The sequence below is a fragment of the Rhinatrema bivittatum genome, chromosome 3 (genome assembly GCF_901001135.1).
Source record: "Rhinatrema bivittatum chromosome 3, aRhiBiv1.1, whole genome shotgun sequence".
Classification (NCBI taxonomy): domain Eukaryota; kingdom Metazoa; phylum Chordata; class Amphibia; order Gymnophiona; family Rhinatrematidae; genus Rhinatrema; species Rhinatrema bivittatum.
This window is the reverse complement of record NC_042617.1, coordinates 248306863-248334380: the sequence shown is the minus strand read 5'-3', so window position 1 is coordinate 248334380 and position 27518 is coordinate 248306863. Positions and strand designations below refer to the sequence as shown.

Below are 27518 nucleotides of genomic sequence, written 5' to 3'. Positions count from 1 at the left end.
TATGATGTGAATGGTGTGTATAAGATGTGTATGGAGGGTAAAGTATGAATACATATGGGAATTCAAGTAATATTTGTATATGATTTGTGGAATAATGTACAAAATTGTATAGATGTACACAGAATTGATGTTCTGGTTGTGGTCCATATGTGAAAACATTTTTTGTATAATAAAGTGTAAGCAATGCAAAGAATTCTTGTTTTGGACCTCTGATTGGATGTATGCCATTACCACAAAGCACATGATTTGCTCGAATCGACACAGCCGTTGAGAAAAAATGTAGATTTCAATCAGTAGTCAGCAGCCTTGATATCCAAGATAGCTCTCTCTGTAATAATTTAGATATTGGGCAAGCTGAAAGCACATTTAACAGATAGAAGACTGCAAAAGCCATTTACTGGTCAATTTTTGGATGTTAACTGTCTTCAAAATGTCAATCTTACTGTCACTTTCTGGAAAGAAATAGCCAATTACTACTTGTTATTTAAATATGATGCTCCGACTTCAGTTATTTAAAATATTTATTACCCTTCTTTCTATAATTCAACGCAGGCACAAAATACATCCATACTAATAAACAATAAAAAAGGAAGAGGGGAAGGTTAAACAAGAAAAAAAACACACACAAAGTAAAAACATCACAAAGGATTAAAATAAAAGGCAGAAACAAAATCAACCTTCTGTGCTGAATGCCAACTTGAACAAGAGTGTCTTAACAGCCTTCTTCAAAGTTCTTGGATCTTTTATGTTGCGGTTGAGGAGGTGGAAGGGAATTTCATAGAGCAGGTCCGGCTATAGAGAAAGCCCTCTCATGTCTCACTTAGGTGAGCTGCCTTTTGCGAGAGGACATCGAAGAGCCCTTGACCAGATGATCCGCTTGATCATGAAGGTGTATAAAACTTGAGAGTAGATGAAAACCAGGGGCGGTTATGTTGCTTAATAAATTGTGAACAATTAATTTGTACTGAATACACCATGAAATAGGGAGCCAGTGGAGGGAATTAGAGTAAGTGGGTATAGTTTCATCATGTATGCCCATTAGACTTACAGATTTGATTCGCTGCTGATCATGACTGATACGGGGGAGGACAAGCCTGCAGTAATTGCATTGCCTGGTCTCTCGCACCAGTGTCTCTCTCAATGAGTTTGATTTGCCCATACCATGACACAAATGCTGTTGTGCGACGGATAAACTAAAGGGAGGAAGAGAGTCCCTGATTTTTCCACCATGCTTTGCAGCTTCTTTGGTCTGCAACTCCAAGGACCACATGAGATACTTTACAATCCGATTCTTCTTCCTCAGCCTAGAGGAGGCTGGGCTGGGATCAGTGGGAGAGTTCACTGCTCTGCCACCATATGGCCCCTGTGTACTACAAGAAGTGAAGTGGTTTAGGAAGGAGTAAAGACTATACAATGTCATGCCTACCTTATGAAGACCAAGAACCATCTACCAAAGTGACCTGTTTAACAGGGCATTACGACCGTGAGCAACCTAACGGAAGCCTCTTGCATCAGAGTATCGCATCCAGAAGACTACTGAGCCAGAACAAGGATGCTGTGTGGATTTCTATAGAGAGTAGCCTGCTTGAACAGGCGGCATGGAGCGAAACTCAGGCAGGGTCAGGCCTGGGGGGGTTCAGGACAAGAGTCCTAACCTTCAGACCAGCTGGGGTCCTGAAGTAAGGTGAAGCTGCTAAGGGAAAAAAAAAATACTGCTTCAGTTAAGCCCCTAAGCCCACATCTATAGGTATCGGGGATGGACTGGGGTGCAGTCTAAAAGGGCAGCAGAGGATGTTTGCAGCTACTTGAAGGCTGACTTGCCCCTCTTGCTGTCGGATTTGCAATGTGCCGAATCCTGACACTAGACCTCGTCTGTCAAAAAGCTTTAGTTCCAGTCTTTCACTTCAATTTCTGCAGTTCTAGTCTTTCCGCTCCTTCCTGCCACTCTGCCAGTTCCAGGGTTTAGCAGTTCTGCTGCTCGTCACCTGTTCTACGGACGATGGTTCCTGACCTGCAATCTCAGCCTGCTTCTAGTACCTGCTCCAGCCTTGTAAACCTGCCTGCTGATTCCAGATCCAGCTCCACGCCAGCGTTTGTTAACTCTCACCTCCAAGACCCAGGCCTCTGCCCAGCTGAGTAAAATGCTTGACTCCTCAGTATTTCCCGGCCCGGCCTGCGTGCCAAAGGCCAAGGCCCAGGCCCACAGCTACCTAAAGGGCAGGAACCTGACAGCCAATGGATCGGAGGGGCCTCAGGCACTGCATAGCAAAGAAAGATAACCAACCCTTCTCCTGTATTTTACACTTTGGTTTAGTTTTTCGTTGGAGTCGCTTCCTGCCTTGAGTTGCCTGGCAGCATGTGGAAGTCATAGGATGACTGCACTGTTATTTGGCTCTGGGCTGGTGAATGGTACTGAAGAAAGCAGGAGTTTTCCAGCACTGGGCTTTATAATATTAGAGTGTTTATATGAGAAATAATAATAAAAAAAAAGGTATAAAAGGAACAGACTACCTAACATGGAACAAAACTACAATTTCCCTTATCCATCTATCATCAGCATGTTCACTGGCACGGAGGTCACTTAGATGCACTCAGCACCACTGAATATGGTTTCATTTATTTATTGAAATTTGAGGAAGTGCCTTTCATTACAGTTAAGACACATAAGCAATGCCTTGCTTTTGTTTCATTTTGGGAAAGTCTATAGACAACATCTATCTATGTGTGAGTAAAAGATTGTTTGGAAAAAGCACTTCTAAATGACTTCACACTTTTACCATTTATTTGCGCTCTCACTTGTTACTGCTGCTGAAACCACCCTAAGGATGCAGGCTCCCCCACGAGGAAAATGTTCCTGTGCTGCATCCAAATTTCACACACAGTCCTTTTATCCAAAGGCACCACCAGACTGCCAAAAACCCCCCAAAAAAACACTCTTGCAAAAGTACTAGCCTCATCCTGCACTATTTAAAATATACAAATATATATTTATATTCATGAAAAACATAAGCATGTTTTATTTACAAAGTAAATATATTAAATTTAAAAAAAAAAAAAACAACTAACAGAAGTCCAAATGTCTTTGTTCATTTCGAAGTATGAACATTTTGTTCAGATCAAAAAGGCATGAGTGTGCCTGGTCACCTCATGTAGACTTTAATTTAACCTGCAGCGTACGTGCACCTGTAACCTTTTGACCCTTGGACAGAGCACATTAGCTTTTGGAACCTCTCCTTCTCTCTTGTAAAGCATTTATGGTCTGAAAATGCTTCCAAGCACGGCATAAAATCCGCCAGGCAATGCTGGGGCCTAAAATCATAGTGGGCATGTGCTCTTTGAAGGAAGGCGTATTAAAAACTGGATTATATAAAGAAATATACATTTTTTTAACCATGTTAAATCTAGTCCATACATAATTGTGCACAAAATAGCTCACTGTGCGCATTTGAGATTCAATTTTGAAAATGTGTACTTGATGGCATGTGACTTATTTTTAAATTCAATTTACAGAAACAACACTATTGTTTAAAGAAATGTACTGAGATTGCTCTCAGTTATAAATTGAGGCAAAGATGGCTTAGCATGCTCAGCAACTGAAGAAAATAGTATACATGTCCTCCCTCCCATATGCATTCTGTCTTTGAACGGTTCGTAACCTCTTGCAGTTTAATCATTTACATTTTATTGGGCACAATCTCAGTCATCCATGGAGCTGAATGAGATTGTCAGACCAGCTTGTCAATGCTATGACTTGCTTTCCTACAGAAACCTTTCTATACCCTCTCTACATGTTGCCACTATGCCAGTTTTCTTAATTAAAAAAGCCCCCACATACAACAATTCCAGGCCCAAAAGTGAATGAAACTTGCTTTTAAAAAGAATGCATTTTATCAATTTTCACTTGGATACGTTTTCAAAACTAAATCATACCAATCTGACTAAAAGTTTTCCTAATTAACTGCAGCATGGAGAGCAGAAGCAGCAAAGTGTTCGGCAGGGATGCTTTTTCTTATATTCTGCTGCTTTTTTCACCTGAACTGTGGCCTCTGCAACATAGTCCTGGACTTTCAGCACATTAAGTTCAATAATATTCAGAGTCTCCGCCTGCTCCTCTACCAGCAGGGCCATCTGCAGAAAGAGATCGTGAACGTCCTTGATACGCAACTCTAACTTCAGCAGCTCCTTGTGCCGGGTCTCTATCTCGCTCAGTGCAGCCCGAGCTCCCTTTACATCCACCAGGAGGTTCTCGGAGAAAACATCCCATTTGCCTTGCTCAATCATGTCCTCAATCTGGTTGCCAGAGATCTCCTTTCCCATGATCTCCAGTTGCCGCTGAATCCTAATCTTGCAATTCTCCCGCTGGCCCATCTCGGCCTCGTTGTACTCGCTCATCGCCTCCTGGAAGGCGCGCGTAATGGCGACGTACTGTGCCTGGGCTATCCGGGCAGTGGCGGAGTTCTGGCCGTACGTGGTTTCTGCTTCCTCGCCGATGGCCTTCAGGTTTTGGAGCTTCTTGTGTATGCCCTCGCCCCGGGCCTTGATGTCTTTGGCAATGCTGTTGGAGTCTCGCTTGATGCTGCTGAGGCGGCGCATGGAGGTGAGGAAGCGGGTGGTCTGCTTGCCCAGGCGCCTGACATCCACTTTCATCAGATGGTTCTCTGTCCGAATGCTCTGGATGTCTTTGTACAGAACCGCCAAGGTGTGGTCTGTCTCAAACATAAGACCTTCCTCGGGGGCATCCTCCGGTGGCATCGGATACTGTTGACCGTGAAGCTTGGCATATTCTTGCAGCTCAGCTAGCCGGTCCTTCATCTTCCCTGTGTAGAGAAAAAAAAAACACAAATAAGCAACGAAACAGATGGTGAAATGTAATATAGGCCTGGATACATTTTCCTAGCATTTAGCTCCCATGCTTTCATATCATGTTTAAAACCCAGATTCTGGACCCTGCTTGCAAAGTTCAACATTTCTAATTCAACCATTCTTTTTGTGCGCTACCTTATGTCCACACCGTCTACCTTCTGTCATTTTAAGAATGACACTAAACAAAAGATAGAACCTGGTAATTATGCACATTTGTTGCACCTCTAGGGTTGTTTTAATTTTTCTTCACATAAAATTGTAGGTACGAAATGCTACATATAAGCTATTTCAGAAAAAAACAGCCTCAAGTAAAACAAGTGCTTGTTTTTGGTTTATAGCAACTGTATTACTAACATGTGTTCAATAGACTTCTTTTTGTTATATTTTATGAACTCAACATTTTCAGTTCTTACCTCCTGATATATTTAAGCTCAAAACGTACAAGAACCATCCCAAGCAAACATGACTGTGTCGCCTCATTATTGATATTTAATTCTGATCAATTTTTATACGTTGCAGTCTTACTTTTGATGTTCTCCATCCTGATAACTTTACCCTTCCACAATATATCCCACAGCTTGTCACTGGGAGTGTTACAGGATTTTCACAGAGAAACAAAGGGAAGAAATTATATTTTCTGGGAGGATTCATGTGAAATGCACTGGATACATGCAAAATAAAAAGAACATACAAGCCTCATGTCAGAAGAGATTATTCAGGAATCTTAATGCTGGTTTATAAAACAAAAATAAAATAAACCTAGTGCCAGATCGCACTATCATTGGTTGCATCATTTTTGCTCTTTGATGGGAGTGAATTAGGACACGGCTAACAGTCTAGAGAGCTTGTTGAGATTTAAATTTAGGTTGTCCCCCTGCTGGGGGAGGGAATTGTAGTCATCAACAAGGAGAACCTCAACCTCTAGAGGCTGGATATAGAGGCCACGATAGAAGGGTTCCAGCAAGAGCTCTGGTGCACGGCTCCCAGCCTCAGGACCGCTGGTGGCAATGAACACACTAGGAACGGCGGGAGAGTGGGTCGATTAAAGTAGAGGGAAAAGCCTCAGGAAGTTGCAAATGAAGGCTCACGTTAAAGGAAGAACTACTGCGAAAAAAAAAAAAAAAAAAGTGACTTCTGTCCACTTATTCTCAAGGAGTAGCTATAGCAAAAGTTATGCTCCTTAGCCCAGATACTAGTCCTCTCTTTAAGAGGCTGTAGTGCAGTGTCCAAGGCCTGAGATTAGCTGCTATGGCATTCACTACAAAATTCAGCCACATGCTTTTTTTCTGAGGCATCTTTATAAGAATGGTTTTACAACTGTACAAAAGAAATACATTTTTAGTATACTTCAGCCACAGTAATACACTTAAATGCCCTCCCCCCTCTCCACATTTGCTTATCTCTATGGGAATCCGCCGTTGATCAGGAAGTGACTGCCAACGGCTAACCACTAGCTCAAAACGTGTGACCTGCAAAGAAGCTACTAACTAGCTACTAACTAGGCTTTCAGTTCTGATACATTTTGAAGTGGAAAGGGAAATAATGTAATCAACTGTGAATAGTTTACTAACTGGTGACACAGCGTGAAGTAATCAAGCTTTAAAAAAAAAAAAAAAAATCCAAAGAAATCATCTATTTACTTCACCTTTCTCTATAATACTTCTCAGCATCTAATCAGCCAGCTTTGCTTGAAAATATGTAAGGCAGGTCTTAATTAACTTGTGTTTGTGAGAAATGCCTAGCGCTGCTTTAAAACATGGCCATACCATTCAAAAACGATTCTCACCGATTCCAGAGTTTTGCAAAAATGAAAAATAAGTTTAAATTTATTTACACCCTACAATGCTTTCCAGCATCTCCTTCTAGCAGAAGGCGGCCAACAGTGGGTCGTGCCCGGAAGCTGCGCCTGGACTGTCCGTGCAGTAAGAAGTACAGAATGCACGTGTGTGCATGCTGCAGCTGGGACCACATGCCTAGAGTGCCAGGAGGACGAAGGAAGTTGCCGGTGGAGAGGAGAGCCTGGATCCACCAAAACCAGTCACCGCTGAAGTTACACCGGAGGAAGGAGGCCAGAGCTGATGCAGCTGCTGGAGGGAGACTGCAGTCATCACTGGAGCTGGGCTGGAAGGAGGCCCACAGCTGCCACTGGAAAGGCTGGCCAAGAGGGGAGACATTGGGGGGAAAAAAAAAACAAACAAAAAACTTTTCTGGGAGGAGGGAAGAAGAGCAAAAAGAAGAGATAAGACACTGGCAGGCTGATGCAGCAAGGAGTTTTACGACGCATGCAGACCGCTTAGCGCCCTCACCTGGAAATCCCATGCAAGTGAAGGCATTAAGCGGTACTCCTCGAGGCAGAGATGTGCCCCAGCAATAACGCAGCTTTTCCTAGTGCTGGAAACAACTCCTGGTCAGAAGAGTGCTGTGCTGGCACCAGAACCCTTTGATTAATAGTGACTTTTTTTTTCTTTTAAGAGTAGCTGCTGCTACTTAGATAAGTTACACTCTCTCCTCCTGGTCTGTTTCAGCAATTATGCTTCCCCCCACCCTTTTCCTGAGTTCGGCCTGTGCAGAAGGCATAGTTGACAGCCAACACCCCTTTTTTGTAACTCTCCTTGATTAGCATATCATTAGCTTCCTGCATCAGGGAGTTAAGATTGTAATCTGTGAGCTGAAATCCAGCCTACCGATTATCGGCCTGGGGGTAAGGGAAAAGGAGAGGGGAGGGGAGAGGAGAAATGCTGGGGGGGAGGGGAGGGAGATGGAGAGGAGAGATGCTGGAGGAGGGGGAAGGACTGAGAGGAGAAGAGGTCATTCAAATTTTCATCTAGTCTTGTCAAATGATTTTGAAAGTTGTGTGGCTCTCTTTATAAAAAGAATCCCTTTCTCTGGCATCCTAATCTTTATTTTTTACTGTCTTGGCTTCGGTCTACCACAATAAACTGATTTTACCTGGAAAAATAAGTCAGTTTTTCTACTGATTTTGATTTTCGTTTGTGTTGTAATAAAAATACTGATAAATTCCCAGAAAAAGATAAAATAAAAACTGAAAATGAAAGTCCCTAGCTATATGACATCTTGCATCTGAAGAATGGACACAGACTTGGAAGAAAAAAAACCAAAACAAAAACATATGTACATCATCTTTGGCCATTTTTTATATGTTGGTTCAATTACACGCAAGCATGACCTGCAAAACAACCTCTTTTCTCCAGACCAATGCAGCTACCTGAACTCTGCTTTAGGGCTACAAGCACTGTTTTTTGGCTTAGCAAATTGCAAGTCCCCTGGCTAACACAGGTGGACAAAAAACTGCCCGAGTCTCTTTCAAGAACAAAGGCACAGACCTTCCACCTAACGTGCTTGTATTGCATAAACGATGTCCTTATGGGACCATTCTGTCAGGTTTTCTCCATTTACTAATTCAACTATGGGTTGGATTACCCATAGATCAAGAAACATACAAAGGAACAAGAGCAGACAGAGATTAAAAAAAAAAAAACCTTTTCCTTATCCAGGCTGGCTTACAGCATGCAAGCAAAAAATAATTTAAAAAAACATCATGAAAGTTATAGAGGGAGATCAACTCGTATTTGCTACTGAACATTCTTCACAAAAAATGTTTAAACTAGATTCCAAGAAAAGCTTAAAATAAGCCTTTCTACGTGTAAACTTACTTTACAATATAAAAGGGTCTCTCTAGTGAAAGAGAAAAGCAGCATGACATGCGCAGGAAGATAAGATTCTCTCAGCAGATAATAGGAAGGCCTTGTGCAATAGGGTCAGTTCCAGATATAGAACCACCCTAAATAGAAATACAATTTTACTGTGTAGGAACTACTGTTAAAAAAAAAAACAAACCCCTCAGTTTTTGAAGCCTAGAAATTGAGCAGACACGAGCTAAAAGTCTTAGAATCATTTAAATAGGCCATACAAGTCTAATTTTTGCACTTATTTTATCTCCAGGTAGTCTACCCATATGGTCTGCATTTTAGCAGGAAAGTTCCAATTTGAGCTCTATAGTTCCTCCCATACCAAACACAAATTGAGTGTATACAGTCTCAGTATTACGTATGCACCTGGTTTGGAGTTAGAAAGTCTGGTGAAAAGTCCAAATCTCTGTAACCCTGTTTTCGTGTGGCTCTGGCAGGTGCATCATCTTGTGCAGTTACTGAAAGCACCATGCAAGAGAGTGTCCCAAGGGGATGCCAACGCCCCTTTCTTTGCCCAGCCTCAGTGCTCACTATGGTTGCATGCAAAGTATATCCATTTTCAGATCTGAAATGTGATAAAACAGGCCTCCAGAGACAGGCTTATGAACACATCCAGGCCAATGCAATACAGTGTGCTCAGCCTAGCAGACAGCTTGACACGCATTTGTGTGCGCGTTTTGGATGCACCAGAATAACTCCCGATGCAATAATGGGATTAGTGCGTTTAAAACACACGTCCAAACAAGCACATAGCTAACAGCGCTCATCACACGTAAATTCCATGTAGATGAATGAAGCTATTACCCTGCGATGCAAGGAGCCACACTAAGCAAGAAACTGCCTAGCGCATCTCCCACTACTGCAAGACGTTTAACCCATGCTCAGAGGCAGGCATTAAACTTCACGCAGCTGGCCTGACCAAAATTCCTCCCCTCCCCCCAAGGTCTGGCCTGATGGGCCAAGCAGTCCAGGTGGGACCTGGGGTCCTCTACCTGAAATGGCACATTCTGAGGTCCATGTCGTAAAACAGCCCTTGCCAGACCCCAAATCCCACCTCCAGGCCAGGAACTCCTGCCGGTGACTCATCTCCAGCAGGACTGTTCCCGATTGGTCCTTTCCATTGACACTTGTCAGTGAGAAGACCAATCCCCTTTCAGAAGGCTGTCCTGGCCAGACCTGGGGAGGAAGCTTTGGTCAGGTCAGCCGTTGGTGCTGGTCTGGGCGCCCAATGCTTTTGTGGGCACACAGCCACCTCTCCTGGGCGCCCAGTGTTTTTGTCCCTAGCGCGCCCGTTTTACTGCACCAGCTCATTTTAATATCACATCAGGTGCCCAGGAGAGGTGGCTGTGTGCACATTAGGAAAACGGGCGCTCAATAATGAGCGTCCATTTTACTGCATCATCCCAGAGGTGCTGTGCCTTTTTCCTCAGCCCGAAAACAAGAAAAACTCCTTTACTACTTCGGGTCCCAAGTGGGCCAAAATGTGTGTGCTACAGTCCAAATGACAGAAACCCAAGGATAAATGTTCAGTCCTGCCACTGCAGAGCTAACAGGATTGTTGCCCAGTGGAATTTAAAGGTCTGCCACAAATACAGTATTAGTGGCAAGAGACATGTTAAATATTAAGCAGCCCTTTAGGACTGTAGAAATGTAATGGTTTCAGGTTGGTAATTTGACTAAGGTCACAAAGAGAGAGGTGGATTTACATTTCATGAAGGGTAGACCCCCCCCCTCCCAACTTCAAATAATCTCCTAATGGTGTGGATGGACACGAAACACTGAGGTACAATTTGGGATGTGTGTGTGTCCACAGCTGACCCTTTAGCCTTTGGTAAGTCTTAATAATATGGCTTTTCAGATGTGGCATCTCTGGACTGCCTGGCTGCTGTCCTACTGCACCGCATCATTCTTCATGAGCTCTGCCGACTGTTCTTCTGTATTATAAAAGCGGGATTAAAAAATAAAATAACTGAAACAGCCAAAACAAATCTATGTAACACTCTGAAAACAAAAACCTCAGACTTCTTGTCCCACAGGATTCAGCAGGATAGCGACTGGGTAGTTTTTGTGCTTTCAAATCTGCCATTATTTTTTCTTGCCCCTCTACCATACAACCTTCCTCAGGGAGAGTCAACTCCCACCTCAGGCCAAGGGTCCACGAAACCTACAAAACCAAACAGTATCCACAGATTCAGTCTCAGATATGTTTATTTCATGGATAGTCCCTACTGGCAAGAGTGGTAAAATATGAATTTGAAAATCTTTAAAGCAAATCTTGCTGCTTGTTGCTACCTACCTAGGTCTTGCATTTCTTATAGTGAGGGTGGAAAGTTTTGGTGCTTGCTGCAGGCCCAGGACAGATGGGAGCTGCCATTCTGGGACTGACAGATACTACTCCTGCAGCTTGGGGCTTCCCCCTGTCACTGAACTACACAGAAGAGGAGAGGCTGGAGAGAGGAGAATGTAAAGAAAAAAAGGACAATGCAAAGCCAAAGTTAGGTTATCAGAAGGAAAATGTTTCTTGGCTCCTAACTATTGACCAGGGTCCACATTTTCTCTATTTTTTTATCCCTGCTTAGAGTGTTTTGATTGATTTTTTATTTAAATATTTTGATTGAAAACACGTAATGTACTTGAGAACATAACCAGAGCTACAAATTTATGGGCCCAATATTCAGCGCCACTTAGCTGGATAAATCCCAATTTAGCCAGCTAAGTGGCAGGTGCTGATCATGGCTGAATATAGAAACACCACCACTTTGCCAGATAACTATTTATCAAGGTAAACGGTGGGCAAGACAGGGGAGTTCCAGGAAGGAGCTACTTATCCGGCTACCTTAGCCAGATAAGTAGTGATGTTCACATTTATCTGGCTAAAGGGGTCATAATATCAAAGTGCTATATGGCAATTTCGCATGCGAAAAGCATCTTTAAAATATGCGAAAACACCATAATGCATTGTGTGATGCAAATTAGGAAAAGGGGAGGAGTTTGGAGCAGGATTTCTGGCCAAGTGGGCCAGCTTCACAGTTTGCGAAGCCATATCACACAGCTTTAACGCGGATTTTAACTACACCTTTTTCATTTGCGTTAAGCCGTGCAATATGGCATTTTCAGTATTTTAAGCTGCTAGGGGAGAGAGAGAGAGAGAACAGAAGAGAGAGAGAGAGAGAGAGAGAGAGAGAGATGGACTCTACCTGGGTAACATCAAGTTAGGTTGAGAGAATATTGCACAAATCTCATCTTTGGGTGAGTTTCCTCTCTCCGAAGGTCATCAAGTCTTCACAAGGGAGCACTGTTCTGTTCGTACATCGCACTCTGAATGTCAAAATGGCCCCTAACCCCTACACTAATACCTAAACCTCACCTCAAATAGCTAGGTGGGCCTCATATAGAGTTCTAAATATCTACCTAGTATGAGGGCCTTATAGCTAGTCTCTTTCTCTCTCTCTCCCCCCCACCTCCCCCAGTGGTTGTAGGTAGGAAATACAACAATTATGGCACTTATCACAAAGTACCAAAAAGTTTTCGCAGTTTGCACTAATACCTATGCGAAACGCTAAGATAGCGCACTTTGCAATAAACTGCCTATTACCATAAAACACACCCCTTTTCCTATTGCATGCGATATTTAGTGCATTTTGATAAATCCAGGCCTAAGTTAGCTGGATAAGTTGCATGTCTAAAATTTGCCAAATAAGTTTATCTAGCTAACTCAAAGTTATCTGGGTATGGTCAGTGGCATGGCTGCGCCACAAAATATCCCAGCTAAGTTAGCCAGATGTGTTTATCCGGCTCATCTTCCTAGCCAGATAACTTTTGAATATCTACCTCTATTTCAATTAAATTTCCCCATTACTAGATTAATACTGATGCAGGATCTGTTTAAAAAAATATGTGGCCGAAGTATTAAAGATATCCCAGGGGAAAGACACGGCCCTTGCCAAATTCCATTATCTTCCAGTCCTGAAGCGGAAGATAAATGAGATGAGGGAGGAATGGATTCTATTATTTCTAAGGATAGTTTGGATTTCTCTGCATTCCTCGAGACTTCTGAAGATGCGATTTCAGCAAGGGCCACATTATTAGTTACTTCTTGCTCAGAATCCAATAAAAGACTTAGCCCTTAAACAATATTTAAATAAAGATATTGCCTTCTGTGATCAGGAATCCAAATTTTTCATGATGTTACTCATTTGAACTGGAGATCCTCCTACATCTGAGAAAGTAGGTAGTTGCTTTGGGAGGGGGATTTTTTTTTCCCCCTTTTTTTTTTTTAATTTCCATGTAAATGTATTATATGTCATCAAGGGAATAATGAGAAATTACTACTTACCTGAATTTTCTTTTCTTCAGGACAGTCAGATGAATCCAGAACAAGTGGGTTTATGCTCCCCTCCCAGCAGATGGAGACGGAGCAAACTGAAATCACAGTATATATTCCCCTGCAGTGACATCTGCCTGCCAGTATTTTCTTCAAAAGCAACTGTGGACAGACTAGCAAAAAAACTCGGGCGCCATGCGTTTGTTAAAAAAGCGGGCGCCTGCTTTCAGTGCACATAATTGCATCGGCCTACTAGCTCGAAAGAAAGAAAGAAAGAAAGAAAGAAAGAAAGAAAGAAAGAAAGAAAGAGAGAGAGAGAGATCTGCATCCATGCACTGTGCAGATTACCGCTGCAAAGGAGGATGCAGGACAAGCTGCTTTTGTGGGCAAACCATAGGTTCATCATGTTTTTCACTAACACTTTCTTGGGCTTCAGCCACATTTGGTTCCTCTGTCACGCAGAGAGGGGTCTCGCCTCAGGGCTCCTTGCTCTCTCCCTCTGCTTTATTCTCTCCACTCTTGGCTGCACACCTCCCACCAGCACCCAACTGCACACCCTGCAGCTCCTCATCATGCGTGGGTTCCTTCTCCCTCTATTCCATCCCCTCAGTTCCCGGCCACAAGCAGACCGCCCCGCTCCTGGACCAAAGCACCCTCTTTAAAGAAGTGCATGAGAAGGAATAAACCTGTCCCGGTTAGTTATCTTGGCTGCTGCTGCTAGGAGGTGGCACATGTGACTACAAAAGCTCCATTACCGCTGATGTTGCTTCCAACACTCAAGGGTGAGTCCATCTTGTGCTCACTGCATGCTCTCCCCATCTCACTGAGCTTGGGGATAAGAAAGAGGATCAAAAAATTTGGAAGAGGGGATAGTTCTGTGTGCTGCACCAACTGGGGCCTGGCTGTCCGTGCCTTGCCTATTACCGTACTTGTTAATCCCCGAAATCCGATGGCTCAGGCTGTGGCTAGGAAGGGGGAAGCATGTGTGCTCATATAAATACAAATTTCTTAGTAAAATATTAGGTTGCAGAACGTTTAAGGCACCTGTGAAAGGTGCCAAGCAGTTTATAGCTTCTGCCCCCCCCCCTTCTCTCCCCCCTTTTCAAGTGTTTTCACTTTTATGTTCTCCCTCTTGCCCTCTCCTCCCTGTGACACCTCCATTTCCTTCTGAGTGCTAATCCCTTCCCTCCAACTACCACCATGGCCATACTGCTTCCTCAGTGCAGCTCCCCCCTGCTTCCTCAGTGCAGCTCCCCCACCCCTGTCAGGCCATCAGGACAGCCCCAGAATACATAGCAGGGACCAGAAATGCTCCGCAGGGTCCACGTCCCCTTCTCCTAACTTCAGGCAAACCATAAGAGGCCACCCCCAGTCTCTTTGGAGAGCGCTGCTTAAGAAGCCTTTCCAGGGGCACGGCCATTCCCGAGCTCTCAAAGGGAGGGGCTGCATCTGAATGGTAACCTCTCCCCACGCACTAACCTAGACCACTCGGATTAACTAAGAGTTCACCCAGGGCTTAATGGTAACGACCAGAGGGTCTGTTGCATAAGTGTATTTTTAAAAACCTGGACAAAACCTAAGTCAGCAAATTGAAATGCATCCCCCATCCATATGTACATTCCTAAAAAATATAGCGCTCTTCATCCTAATAAAAAGCAAAACAAAAACCTTATGATTTTGTGTAAAGCATGTGCCAAAGGAAATCCTACTGGTGCCTCAGCCTCCTGCTGAGTAGGGATGTGAATCGTGTGATCGATCGTCTTAACGATCGATTTTGGCTGAGGGGGGGGGGGGGGGGAAATCTTACCGTCTTAGTTTTTTTTGGTTAAAAAATCGTTTTATCGGGGGAGGGCGGGAAACCAGCACACCAAAACAACCCTAAAACCCACCCTGTCCCTTTAAAATAAATCCCCCCCCCCCCCCGACCCCCCCCCAAATGTTTTAAATTACCTGGGGTCCAGTGGGGAGGTCCCGGCGCAATCTCCCACTCTCTGGCCACGGATGCGTTAATAGAAATGGCGCCGGTGGCCCTTTGCCCTTATCATATGACAGGGCAAAGGTAGCGCCAGCGCCATTTTGGTTCCTGGCTCCCGACGTCACGCGTGCAGGAGATCGCTCCCGGACCCCCCTTGGACCCCCAGGGACTTTTGGCCAGCTTGGCGGGGCCTCCTGACCCCCACAAGACTTGCCAAAAGTCCAGCGGGGGTCCGGGAGCGACCTCCTGCACGCGGGCCGTATTGCCAATATTCAAAATGGCGCCGGCGCTACCTTTGCCCTGTCATATGACAGGGCAAAGGGCCACCGGCGCCATTTCTATTAACGCAGCTGTGGCCAGAGAGCGGGAGATCGCGCCGGGACCTCCCCACTGGACCCCAGGTAATTTAAAACATTTTGGGGGGGGGTTCGGGAGGGTGGGGGATTTATTTTAAAGGGACGGGGTGGGTTTTAGGGTTGTTTTGGTGTGCCGTTTTCCCGCCCTCTCCCGATTTACAATTTTTTGACGATAAATCGGGGGAATTGCTATTGTATCGCGGCTCTAACGATCTTTGACGATTTAAAATATATCTGACGATTGTTTTAAATCGTCAAAGAACGATTCACATCCCTACTGCTGAGCTCATCAGAGCTGAGCGTAAGTGTCACATAATTCTCTAAAAGGCAATGATATCCTAGTTATCAGAATGACACTTTGTGACAAAGCTAGATCACCTCCAATATAAAGACAAATCACTGTTATTTGTTCAGCTAGTTGTCTGACCTTTGTCTTTTTAATCAGCTTTAAGGTCTTTCAGAGCTTTGCTGTTTGGCCTTCTTGCAGCCTTATACATGAAACTTGTTTTAGTATTATGACCTCCGGCACTTGGTAACTGGCAGTCATTCAACTGCACTCATAACCTTGCTAAAATATAAGCAGCTTTTATGGCTTTGCATGCAGAAAGAAATTGGTGCCACTACTACCCTGAACTACCACTCTGGTCCCTTACCACCAGTCTTATGAGCACTAAGCATGCTTTTGTGCCCACATTCAGGCCGATGAAATAAGGACGCGCTAAACTGTGCGTCAAACTAGGTGCCCGCTTTCCTATTGTGCACCCACTCACCTCTCCCAGGTGCACAATGAGGTAGGCAAATGAGCCACTGCATTAAAAAGGAGGCGCTAATGGGAAATTGTGCGTCCTTAGTGCCTCACTGGCATCGAGCACCCAGAAGTGACTGTGCGCAGGTCAGGAAAACAGGCACTCATTTATTGAGCAGCAAGACATTTTTTTTTACCTTACTCCCTTTTTCGGTTCCTCAGACTTAATATCGCCACGATATTAAGCTGGAGGAACTACAGAAAAGCAGTATTTTCTGCTTTTCTGTTAACATTAGGGGCTCCTCAAGACGCAACATCTGCTCCGGGCAGGCGTTACATTTTTGAGAGTAAAAATGGTGGCGTCGGGCACACATTTATTTTTTGCATAGCTAATAGCCTCATCAACATAAATTTACATGTGATGAGCGCTATTAGTAACGCGCTGGTTGGGACGTGCTAATCCCCTTATTGCATAAGGGGTTGTGGAAGCGCATTCATGCACTCATTAACCTGTGCGCTAGGCTCAGCGCACGATATTCCATCAGCGTGATTGTTGGGTTAGTGTTTTTTAAACTCCTGATGCATTAGCATACCATTAGCTTAGTGTGTCAGGAGTTTACTCTTAGTGCACAGGAAAAGAAAATGGGTGCTGAAGTCCAGTGCTCATTTTTTACTCATCTCTCATTACATTGGGACCAAAGTTAGATCTCTAAGAGTGATAGCCGAGCAGCATTCTTACGTTTATTTCCCAGTCTTTCAATCCTGTTGAGTCGAGCACTCTGTCTTCATAACCTAAGATTATTAAAAGGTGACTCATGTGCGCAACAACCCAGTGCTTAGATGGAAGATGTTGAAAGCAGTACTAATGTCAGGAGGAGGATTATGCAAATTAAAAATCAAAAGTTGGTTTGCTCAACAAGCCCATTAAAGTCATCATTTCCAAGGACAGAAAGATTAAGTCTCCAGGGCCTGTTGGAATGAACTATATAATTTAGATCACAATCAACTGAGATGAGATCATGGTCAGACAATATGACAAAAGAGTCGATCACAGAACCCAACAGTGAGGCAAGAATCACATTTAAAAAAAAAAAAAAAAAATTCCTGCTATAGGAATTGTGTCTTGTTCAATAAAAGATGCAATACTTACTAGAGGAGAAGCTCTCCAGACATTAAGCCTATACATCTTCATGAGCACCTTAAAATGACTAGGTTGAGCTGTTCAGAGAACGAACCATGCAATATATTAAAAAGGGAGATCAAGAGAAACATTCCAGTTGACACCATTTATACAACATGTAGAGATTTCAAGAAGCTAGATAAACACAAAGCTTAAATGAAGATCCTTATTAGTATCAAAATAGTCACTAATGTAAACATTTTTACATACAATACACATTCCAGAGTAATGAAGCAGCGCTCAGGATCACAAAAAGACTTTGCCATTAACAACGGGGAAAGCCCGATGGCTCAGGATACAGATGCCATTGCTTATAGAAGAGAGAGGCACTGAAAACTATTTAGAATGTTCATTTGAAGAGAACCAAAGCTCCCTAAGAAATGCAATTTGAGGCTTTTGGTTGCCAAGAAATAGCAAAATTCTGAATCCTTTAAATGGGAAAATGCATTAACCAAAATGATATGTTTCAAAATTTATGTAGGTTTATCTGACCCAAAATTTGCATAAGTGTAACCAGAAACACCATGCAACCTGTGGTCAGAAACAAGAGAAAAAATGATGAAATAAATAATAAACATGATCAAGAGACAGATAAATAGAAAAAAAAAAGCATATAAAAACCTGCTGTATGTTCAAACTAACAGTACCATAGGCAAACCATCAAACAAATCATAATAGTAAGCTCATAAACCCACAGCTTGTGTTAACTAGTAGCCACATAATCTAGAACATAGAATAAGCATTAAAATATATCCTATCAAAAGACCACCGGTTGAATCTCCATCAAAACAAGCTCTAACCCCCCCCCCCCACCCTCTCACCTGAAGTCCATACACTGAAAAAAATAAACAAATAGTCCTCATAGAATGAAAAAGATGTGGGATAGGCTGCATGTCGCAAAGGCAGCAACCAGAGCCATAGTCAAACCACGGTATGAAGCAATCGTGACGAGTTCCACCGCCCCAATCCCTTCGAACCCCAGTTTTGCAAAAGAATAGCCTGTTCCAAATACACACGCCATATCAACTATCCAAACAAACATCAACAGAGCAAAAAAAACAAACAAACAAAAAAAAACAAAACCCAGCAAAAATGTCAAATGCAAGAGAACAGGATGTTCAAAGAGGACTCCACTGAACCCCTAACCCTCCAATACTATAAGAACCAATCACACTTGGGCCGATAAAGTAAAAATGCGGGAGAGAGGGCGAATGCCCGCTCTTCCAGCGTGAGCACAAGCCACTCTCCTGTGCGCGTGATTCAGTATTTTAATTTATTTTAATTAGGGCCGGCGGTGAAAAAGAGGCGCTAGGGGTCACTAGCGCGTCCCTAGCGCCTCTTTTTTGACAGGAACGGCGGCTATCAGCAGGTTTGACAGCCGACACTCAATTTTTGCCGGCGTCTTTTTTCGAGCCCGTTGACAGCCATGGGTTCGGAAACCGGATGCCGGCAAAATTGAGCGTCCGGTTTTCGACCCGCGAGCCTATTTCAAATTTTTTTTTTCTATTTTTTTTTTTAACTTTCGGGACCTCCGACTTAATATCGCCAATGCCCGGAGAAATTGGCGCCTACCTTTGGGTAGGCACTAATTTCTGAAAGTAAAATGTGCGGCTTGGCTGCACATTTTACTTTCTGTATCACGCGGGAATACCTAATAGGGCCATCAAAATGCATTTGCATGTTGCGGGCGCTATTAGGTTCGGGGGGGTTGGACGCGCGTTTTGGACGCGCTATTACCCCTTGCTGAATAAGGGGTAAAGCTAGCACATCCAAAATCCAAAACGCGCATCCAATCGTGGGGTAAACAGTGCACTCTGCTGGAGCGCACTGTACTGTATCGGCCCGACTGTTAGGATAAGGCTGTATAACAGGTGAAATCCTACCTTCATGACGCCTCCTGACCAGCAGAGGCCCTCACAGTATGTCTCATCCCTAATCTTGTCAAGCTGTCTCTCTCTCTGCCCTTGCCATGTCCAAGTTCCAGGATTATGTAAAACTGCCTTGACAGAAGCTCTGTCTTCTCATGGTGTCACTTCTGGTTCCGTGACCTGACCCTGGTTCTTTGCTCTGTCCTTTGGGTCTTCTGCCTTGTTCTTGCCTTGCCCTGTGGCCTTTGGGTCTTGTGTCTTGCGGCCCTATCTTGCCTTGATCTCTGTCTCAAGGCCTTTTGGCCTAAACCCCATCCCCTAATTACCTAGAAGAAAAATCCCCCTAGTCATCTCAAAATGGAAAAAAGTATATAGAAGAGAGTATACATTTTTTGAAAAGTTGTGTTAAAAGAGTCTAAATAGAAAAAAAAGTAATATAAGTTCATTTGAAGCCAAGCAATAATCCTAAACACCAAATATCTTGGGAAAGGGATTTAAGGTACAATTACATCTTACCTGCTAATTGGCTTTCCTCGAGTCCTGACAGAGCAGTAACCTGTGGGATTCTCCCTCCCACCAACAGATGGGGGCAGAGTGTGAAAGCTTCCTCCTCTGATGTCACGTCACATAAAGGCTGGCTCAGCAGAGGGGAAGTCAGTAGTCTTTTGCCAAAGCGTGGTTTGTTGCTCTTCCTTTTCATCCTCGTGATTTAAGGCATATTGGAGATAGATGATCAAAAATAATAGCATCGGAATTTAGTGGTATGGAATAAGACAAGATGTTAGAGAGATATGTCATGATTTGTGACCAAAATTGTTGAGATTTAGGGCAGGACCAGAAGGCATGAGTTAAAGTACCTGATTCCTCATGGCATCGCGGGCAGAGTGGTGACTTCAATGCCAGCCAGAAATGCTTGCACTTGTGAAATGTAGGCTCTTTGCAAGAATTTTTGCTGGAGTTCTCGTAGAGCTATGTTCCCTGAGAGGTCTTTCAAGTGAAGAAAACAGTAAGCAATCATGGCTTTCATGATTTGTAACTCTCCCATCTTGTGACCAATGGGCAACCACTGCTGTGTGATTGGGCTGAGAAGACTGTTTCCGTAGTTTCCTCCGTAGTATAGCCACCGAGCATTTATCTAAATCTGGGCAAAATAGGTCATCCAGGGAGTCTAAAATATTGATGTGTAATTCCTGACTGGGCGGGAAGGCAACATAACTTTTCAGCTGAAGATAGGAGAAATAGCTTGAGTCCGTAAGACCATATGACTCTTAAGGTAGCGAAGGTTTGCAATCTCCCCACATCGGACAAAACCTGTTGCAGTTGGGTGATTCCACGAGTGGACCATTTCTTAAAGTCCCTCAATTGGCTACCTGATGTAAAGTTCAAGTTTCCTTGAATAGGTAGCAGTTGTGAACAAGCGGAGGAATGATTGTAGCGTTGCAATAAGCATTTCCATGCCCATCTCAAGGGGGATATTAAAACATTGTTATTTACACCAGTGGGAAGTGACTTGGGTTGGACATGAAGAACAAACCGTAAATCTAAAGGGGCTACCAAGCTTTTTGTTGCCCTCTAAATTGATACAATCAGAATTATACACCCAGTCTCGTATTATTCGCAGTAAACTTATTAAATTGTATTCTACAAGGTCTGGTAAGGCCAGTCCCCCCTGTTCCCAGTTCTGTTTCAAGTAAGTGAGTGAGATGCGTGGTGTTTTCCCCTGCCAGATAAGTTTGGAAAGTAGGGAATTCAGAGTGTTAAGGCCACTATATGCCAGGCGCAAAGGAAGAGTTTGTATTACATAGTGACACTTAGGGAACATTACCCTACCCCCCCCCCCCCCCCAGAGTAAGGGGTAAGCCCGTCCAGAGATGTAGTTCAATAAATCGGCTCATATTAAGTTCATAGAGTTCAGTATTCCCAAATATTTGAACTGTCCATTCACCCATTTTAACGGGAAGTTATTACCCCAGCTTGATGTCAGAGAGGGTGGATAAACTAGTGCTTCAGATTTGTCTATATTAAGTTTGAGTCCTGAGATTTTCCCAAAGCTTCTATACTCTCTCTGAAATAAACCAGTGGTAGTGCCAAAAAAAGAAAAATCATATGAGCCAACCCAAATTCATTCTCACCCTCCCCTTTCCCATGACTACTGACAAACATCCACATCTGTGATAGAGATCACCCAAGGAGCCTAGGGATAGTCTTCCCACCACCCCGCTTACAGACAAACTATAATCCCCTTGCATTTGAGGGCTTGCAATGACCTGGTACCTTAATTAAATAACAGCTCATATTCCAAACATTAACGAAAAGAGTGACTTCAAGTTGTAAAAGGATCAGCAGTAATATGGCTATACAGAGTATCAATTAGCCTGCGCAAAATACTGGCATGAAAATCCAAACATGGAAATTGTAATCCAGTTCAAGAGTTACTGGAGGGCTGCTCTGTTTTCAGTACAGAGCTATTACCTGTCCCTGCTACCGATAAATCTTAGTTCAAAACCTAGGTAGCTGACTGGAGTACTTTCAGGTGGGGGTTTGCTCGGACTCAGGCGGCCAGGAACATTTTTGCATCTTGCACTGTATTTAGCCTTTTAATTTCCCCCTTGTGAGTGATTTCTGAGTCGGGGCTGGATAGAGGAGCATTGGCCGAAGGCCAAATTGAAATAGCTTAGCGCAAACAGGAGAAAAACTCCCAGGGCAGGGCAGATACCTTAGAGGAGTAATCTTGAAACACAAGGACCTTCTTTCCTTCACATGTGAGTTGCTTCCCGGCCCGAAGTGCTTGCTGCAGCTCCACCTTCTGTGCAAAGTTTAAAACTCGAAGGCGCTCAGAGTTCTCTCTTTTAGGGCCCAGGCGATGTGCTCGTTCAATGTGCCAAGTTGCCATATTTGCTTTCCATGTTAAGTTCCCGATATAGAGCCAATGTTTCCCAGAAATGGTGCTAGCTTGCGGTCTTCCACTGACTCGGGGATACATACCAGCCTCAAATTGTTGCAGCGAGACCAGTTTAAGTCTTAGAGCCATTCTTCCTGGTGTGCTAGAATTCCTTGCATTTCTTTCAGTTCTGGTTTCGTGCCTAAGAGGACATCTTGTGTGTCTAAGATACGTAGCTCTGCTTCTGTCATTAACATTCGATCCCATTGAGTAAGGCAGAAACATCATCCAATTTATCAGCAAGCTTTTTAAATCTGGTTCCTGTGCTGTAACTACAATGGCTTTGAGTTCGTTGATTGCCAGCATGCATGCATGTTTTCTGGTCTGCCGGCCATCTTGGGGGCGCTCCTTCTCTCTCCTTCTGCACCAGCTGTGCAGACATTCTCCACTACAATGCAGGTATCGTTCGAATCAGCAGACTGTCCCAAACCAAAATATTAGCATTTTAGCCAGGATCGATTCCAGAAAGCTATGGGTGGTGGGATGGGAACCCAGAAGAGCAGCAAATCACATCTTACTGCTCTCATAATGTCACATAGTCCCCATATATATTTTTTTAATGGAAGGGATCTAGACTGGTCTGTCAGGATCCAAGGAAAGCCAATTAGCAGGTAAGATCTAATTGTACCTTCCTTATCGTGCTGTCAGACCAGTAAGCTATGGGTTGTACTTAAGCTGAACTCACCCTGGGTGGGATTTCAAGTGCTGCTTCTAGGACCCCTGTACTAAAACTCTCACCTCTCTTTTTTGGAGGTATAATCTATAAGGCTTTGTAAAAAAAAAAAAAAAAAGTGTGGAAGGATGCCCATATGGCCGCCCTGCAGATAACCCCAGGTATAACCCCTTCGGATTCTGCCCAAGACATTGCCTGTGCTCTCGTGGAATGCACCCCTAGCCCCTCTGGTACCGGTTTGTTTTCCATTATGTAAGCTGCCACTATTGTCTCCCTGATCCATCTGGTGATTGAGGTCTTGGATGCTGCCTGATCTTTTCTGGGCACTGCGAACAGGATAAATAGCCTGTCTGACTTCCTGAAATTATTGGTCACTTCAAGGTATTTCAACAGGCAACCTGCGAACATCTAGGAACCTCAAATCTCTGTTTTCCTATGCACACCGCCTTCCTAAATCTGGGAAGAGAGATGGACTGACTGTTGTGAAAGTCCAATACCACCTTGGGTAGGAAGGTGGTTACCGGTCTGATTGTCACTTTTTCTTTTGAGAAGGATAGGTACGGATCCCCGCAAGACAGTTCCTGTAACTCAGCGATCCTGCTGGCTGAACACAGGGCAACCAACATCAGTCTTCAGTGTTAGATCTCTCAGGGAAACTTCCCTAGTGGGTTGAATGGTGCTTTGGATAGCCCACTTCGGAACCAAATTCAGGTCCCATGGCTGCACAACAACCTTTTGGGGTGGTCTTGCCTGCTTTGCTCCCCTGAGAAAATGCACCACTTCTGTTTAGCAGCCACAGAGATCCCTTTGCATGGCCACTGCTTGTACCCTCAGTGTGCTGATCGCTAGCCCTTCTTGTAAAAATTGCAGAATCAAAGGTGATTTCTGCTTTCCTCAGAGCTAACTTTCTACCTTTGCACCTGGCTTCAAATACTTACCCAAATGTGACTGTGTGTGAAGGAGAATGGCCTCTTCCGTCCTTTAACAAGAGTAGCAAGTAGTTGGGCTGAATACCTTTTTTTGTTAAACCTTCTCCTCTCAATAGCCAGGCCGTGAGAGACAGTCTTTCTGAATCTGCAATCACTATTGGCCCCTGCTCACACCCACATGAGTGAGATTGGTTCGCCTTCTTCAGTCTTATCACATCTGCCTACTAGGGAAGCCTTGGTCAGTCTGGCACTATTAATGCCACCTGTTCTTGGGTGTTGAGAGAACTTCCTGACACCCTTGCCTATCATCGGCCAGGGGAGAAATATGTATGCCACCTGATCTGTTGGCTAGGGCTGGGAAAGTGCGTCCATTCCCCTGGACCTTTGTTCTTTCCTTCAGCTGGCCTTGGTATTCCTCTTTGTTGCCATTAAATCCACTGTTGAGTGCCCCAGGTCCTTCTTATAAGCACAAATGCCTCTTCTGACAGCTCCCTGTTGCGCCGGTCGGTCACAGACGGCTGCACCCTCTATTGCTCACCTCTTTCCTGCCCGACTCTGTTCCTTTTGGGAAGATGGCTGCCTCCGCTTCTCCACGCCAAACCCTACGGCGTTCTCAGTCTGGCATGGGCGAAAGCGTTTGCCATCTTTCTCCCGGAGTCACCTAGGGCACGAGCACGCAGCCCAGTTCTTTACGTGCATCATGGCAGGAACCTCGGGGCATCCCCACTACATGACATCACAAGCTCTGGTATTTAAACTCCGCTCACGATTCCTAATACAAGTTAGCAAGGAATCCTCCATGCTGATCTCTTTATGTTACCAGACGCTGCCACTCTGTGTGCTCCTGCTCAGGACGACTTAGGTACTCGCTCCTGGGGGCCTTGCATCGCTCCTCTACAACCCTTCGGGGTTACCTGCTACCAACAAGGACGCCTAAGGTACTCACTCCTCTGGGGCCTTGCCTCGCTCCTGTCTACCCTCTGTGGTTGCCTAAGGTACTCGCTCCTCGGGGGCCTTATTTCATCCCGGACCTCGCTCCCGAGGTTCTCTCCTACTTCAACTGCCAGCATCAGAGTGAGTACTACCGCTCCAGTTCTGTGTCTGCATTGTCTCATCTCTCTCTACCTAGATCCTTGGCCTACCCTGCACCATGGACCACTACCGGACCCATCTCCCTCTCGGGACCTGGTGAGACTGTGTGACTGCCTTGCCACTCTGCAGCTTTCCGATGGAACACTGTCATCAGAGATCTCTTCTGGCTGGGATCATTGCCCGTTCCTCAGGTTACCACCTACGTTGCAGTATAATAAGTCTACCTTTCTCTGTGTCCATCTCTGCAAGTCCCTGCAGGGGCTCCGCCCTGTGGGAGGTGCCATTTTTGCAGCGACCAAGGGCCCACAACTCAAAACCATAACACTCCCATTCTCCCAGGTCTAGCTTCCTTTGGCTGAGGAAATCTGCCTATATGTTGTCCACTCCTGCTGTGTGCACTGCAGAGAGAGAACCAAGAAATGCATCTCCACCATCTTAATAATGAGGTCTGTTTCTTGTTAGGGCTGTGCTTCTTGTGCCCCCTTGCTTGTTCACATAGGCCTCTGCCGTGGCATTGTCCGAGCGGACCTGAACTGCTTTGTTCTTTAACTGAGACTGAAAGTGGCCTGGGGCTATCCTGATTGCTCTTAACTCTAATAGGTTTGTGGAGCTTAGAGTTGCTTGGCGCGGCCCAGGTACCCTGACCTGCTTGCCCATGATAATGTGCTCCCCACCCCAGACGACTGGCATCTGTGGTCACTATTGTCCACGGTGGGGTTTCCAAAGGGGCTCCCTCTAGGAAGATTGCTCAAGTATAGTTACCACCACAGACTGTCTGCTTTGGGGCGTTAACTAAAGTTTCTTGTCGAACTGTTGACTTTGTGGCAACCAGTTGTGTAAAAGATATGCCTGAAGAGGTCGCATATGAGCTCTCGCCCGTGGCACTACCTCAATCACTGTTGCTATGGAGTCCAGAACCTGTAAGTGCCTCCGTATGTATGGGAGTGGGATTTGCAACAGGGTTTGTACTTGTTCCTGCAGTTTCCCTATCCTTGTCCATTAGATACGCTCTCCCTAATTTGGTGTCGAAAAGCACCCCCCACCCCAGTATACCAACGTCTGAGCTGGACAGAACGGATTCTTTGCATTGATCACTATCAAGCCTAATTTCTCCAGGACCCAAATTGTTCTCTCTGTAGCCTATCATCCTTCCTGTAGGAGTCGGCTCTTATTAGCCAGTCATGCAAGTAAGGGTGCACTTTGACTCCTTACTTCCAGGTCGCCATCATCAGCATTGTAAAGTTTCCTGACACTATAGCCAGGCTAAAGGGGAGCACCCTGAACTGGTAATGCTGACTGGCTATTTTGAATCATAAGAAGCGCTAGTAGAATCCTTCCTGATGAGAATGTGAAAGTAATGCTTCTGACAAATCTAAGGCTGCCAAGAATTCCCCTGTCCTTACCGCTGCCTCTACTGTTTCTAGTGACACCATGCAGAAATGGGGGAACTACCAAGGCCTTGTTCACCTGCTTTAAGTCAAGCACAGGCTAATAGCTCCCTTCCTTTTTGGGTACTAGAAAACAAACAGAGTATAGCCCTGTGCCCTCCTGACCGGGTGGTACCAGGATAATGGCCTTGAGCTGGACTGATCTGTCCTGCTCACCTCTCTCCTTCTTGCCTTGCATGGGGTGGCAATGGAGTCTTAAGGGGCATTTTAACTTTGGGTGATACCCTCTCATTATATCCAGGACCCTCTGTTATCTTGGCCCATTCCTGGGGAATCATGGAGGGGCCTGTTCCTGTCATTGCGCACTTTTGTTCCCTTCCTTTGGAAATAGTCTATTGCCTCCGAAGGGCCAAGATCTGCCGGGGATCCTAACTGGGTGGGAGATCTGGCCTCTACCACCCCCATCTAAACTCCCTGGGCCATTGTCTCCAATTATGTGGGAGCACCGTGAATTCAAAGTGGGCAAGTGCCAAATCTCTCTCCAACCACTGAAAGTGGTCCCCACTTGGGGTGGGGGAGAGACAAGCTCACCCCTCCCAGAACCACCCTTGATGCACCACTCTGCTTTATTGACATAATTAATTATCTTGAACCAAAAGAGACTAACTGTGCTAATTTTTCAATAGATTTCAAGTTTGGAATGAATACTTGTGATAATTTTATCCAACAGTCTAGCATTTTCTGACAGACTATGGTAAATGCAGCAGTCTGGGGAACCCCCCCAGTTGTTCAAGTTAGCTCTGAGGAAAGCAGAGCCCATTCTCCTCCTCCGAGGCAGAATTTCAGCCTTGGGTTTGCCCTTGTTTTTTTGCATTCTAGCTGCATCTTCTACCCATATCACCGAGAGCAATCGTTTCCCCCCCCCGCCTTCAGTCATCTCTGCATATGAATCTACACATTGAGAATTTAGCTGAAGGATGATGTAAGAGAGGGACAGCAGGAGCATTCACAGACTTACAACACTCTCAACCTGATCCCCCAGCTAGCAGGGTTTTCAGAGTGAATGATTACGACATTTGCTTTACTTATTATTCCTACTTGTTTCCCTTCCCATTGCAGAAGGGTTGGGCTCTTTTGTGGTTAGTGATTACTGAATAGAAGCTTACATTAATTTGTACCAAAGCATACTAGATTTTGAAATGCATAGTTCAAGTATAGCTTGACAAGGTCTCTTGATGCTGCAGGTTATTACATGGTTTGCCAGAAGGCACGAGTGCATGCATTAGTGAGAAACATTTATGATAGTACAATAGAAAAAAAAACCTTACAAAATTATAATAAAATGTTTGTTAAACTATACACTTAAAAAAACCAACCAAAAACAAACCCTCCACTCCATAACATAAGCCTATATTCCACCTTTTTTGCAGGTCTATGCTGCAGATCAGGAGTTTCTGAATGAAATGTTATCCAC

The 27518-nt window shown here is 44.5% G+C and overlaps 2 protein-coding genes across 6 annotated transcripts in view; one reads left to right on the top strand and one right to left on the bottom strand.

Annotated features, from left to right (window-relative positions):
• GPATCH11 (G-patch domain containing 11) overlaps nucleotides 1–27518 on the top strand; it is a 1168394-nt gene that overhangs the window by 285485 nt on the left and 855391 nt on the right. The window lies entirely within an intron of this gene.
• STX11 (syntaxin 11) overlaps nucleotides 504–27518 on the bottom strand; it is a 58618-nt gene continuing 31603 nt past the window's right edge. For 2 of the 5 annotated variants that reach the window (XM_029594424.1, XM_029594425.1), the window contains exon 2: nucleotides 504–4817. In XM_029594424.1, coding sequence (XP_029450284.1) covers nucleotides 3955–4812 — 858 coding nt within the window. In that variant the 5' untranslated portion in view covers nucleotides 4813–4817 and the 3' untranslated portion in view covers nucleotides 504–3954. Of the gene's footprint in view, nucleotides 4818–5276; nucleotides 5525–7169; nucleotides 7480–27518 lie in introns of those variants that run through there. The other 3 variants (XM_029594422.1, XM_029594423.1, XM_029594420.1) reach the window with 3 other exon arrangements.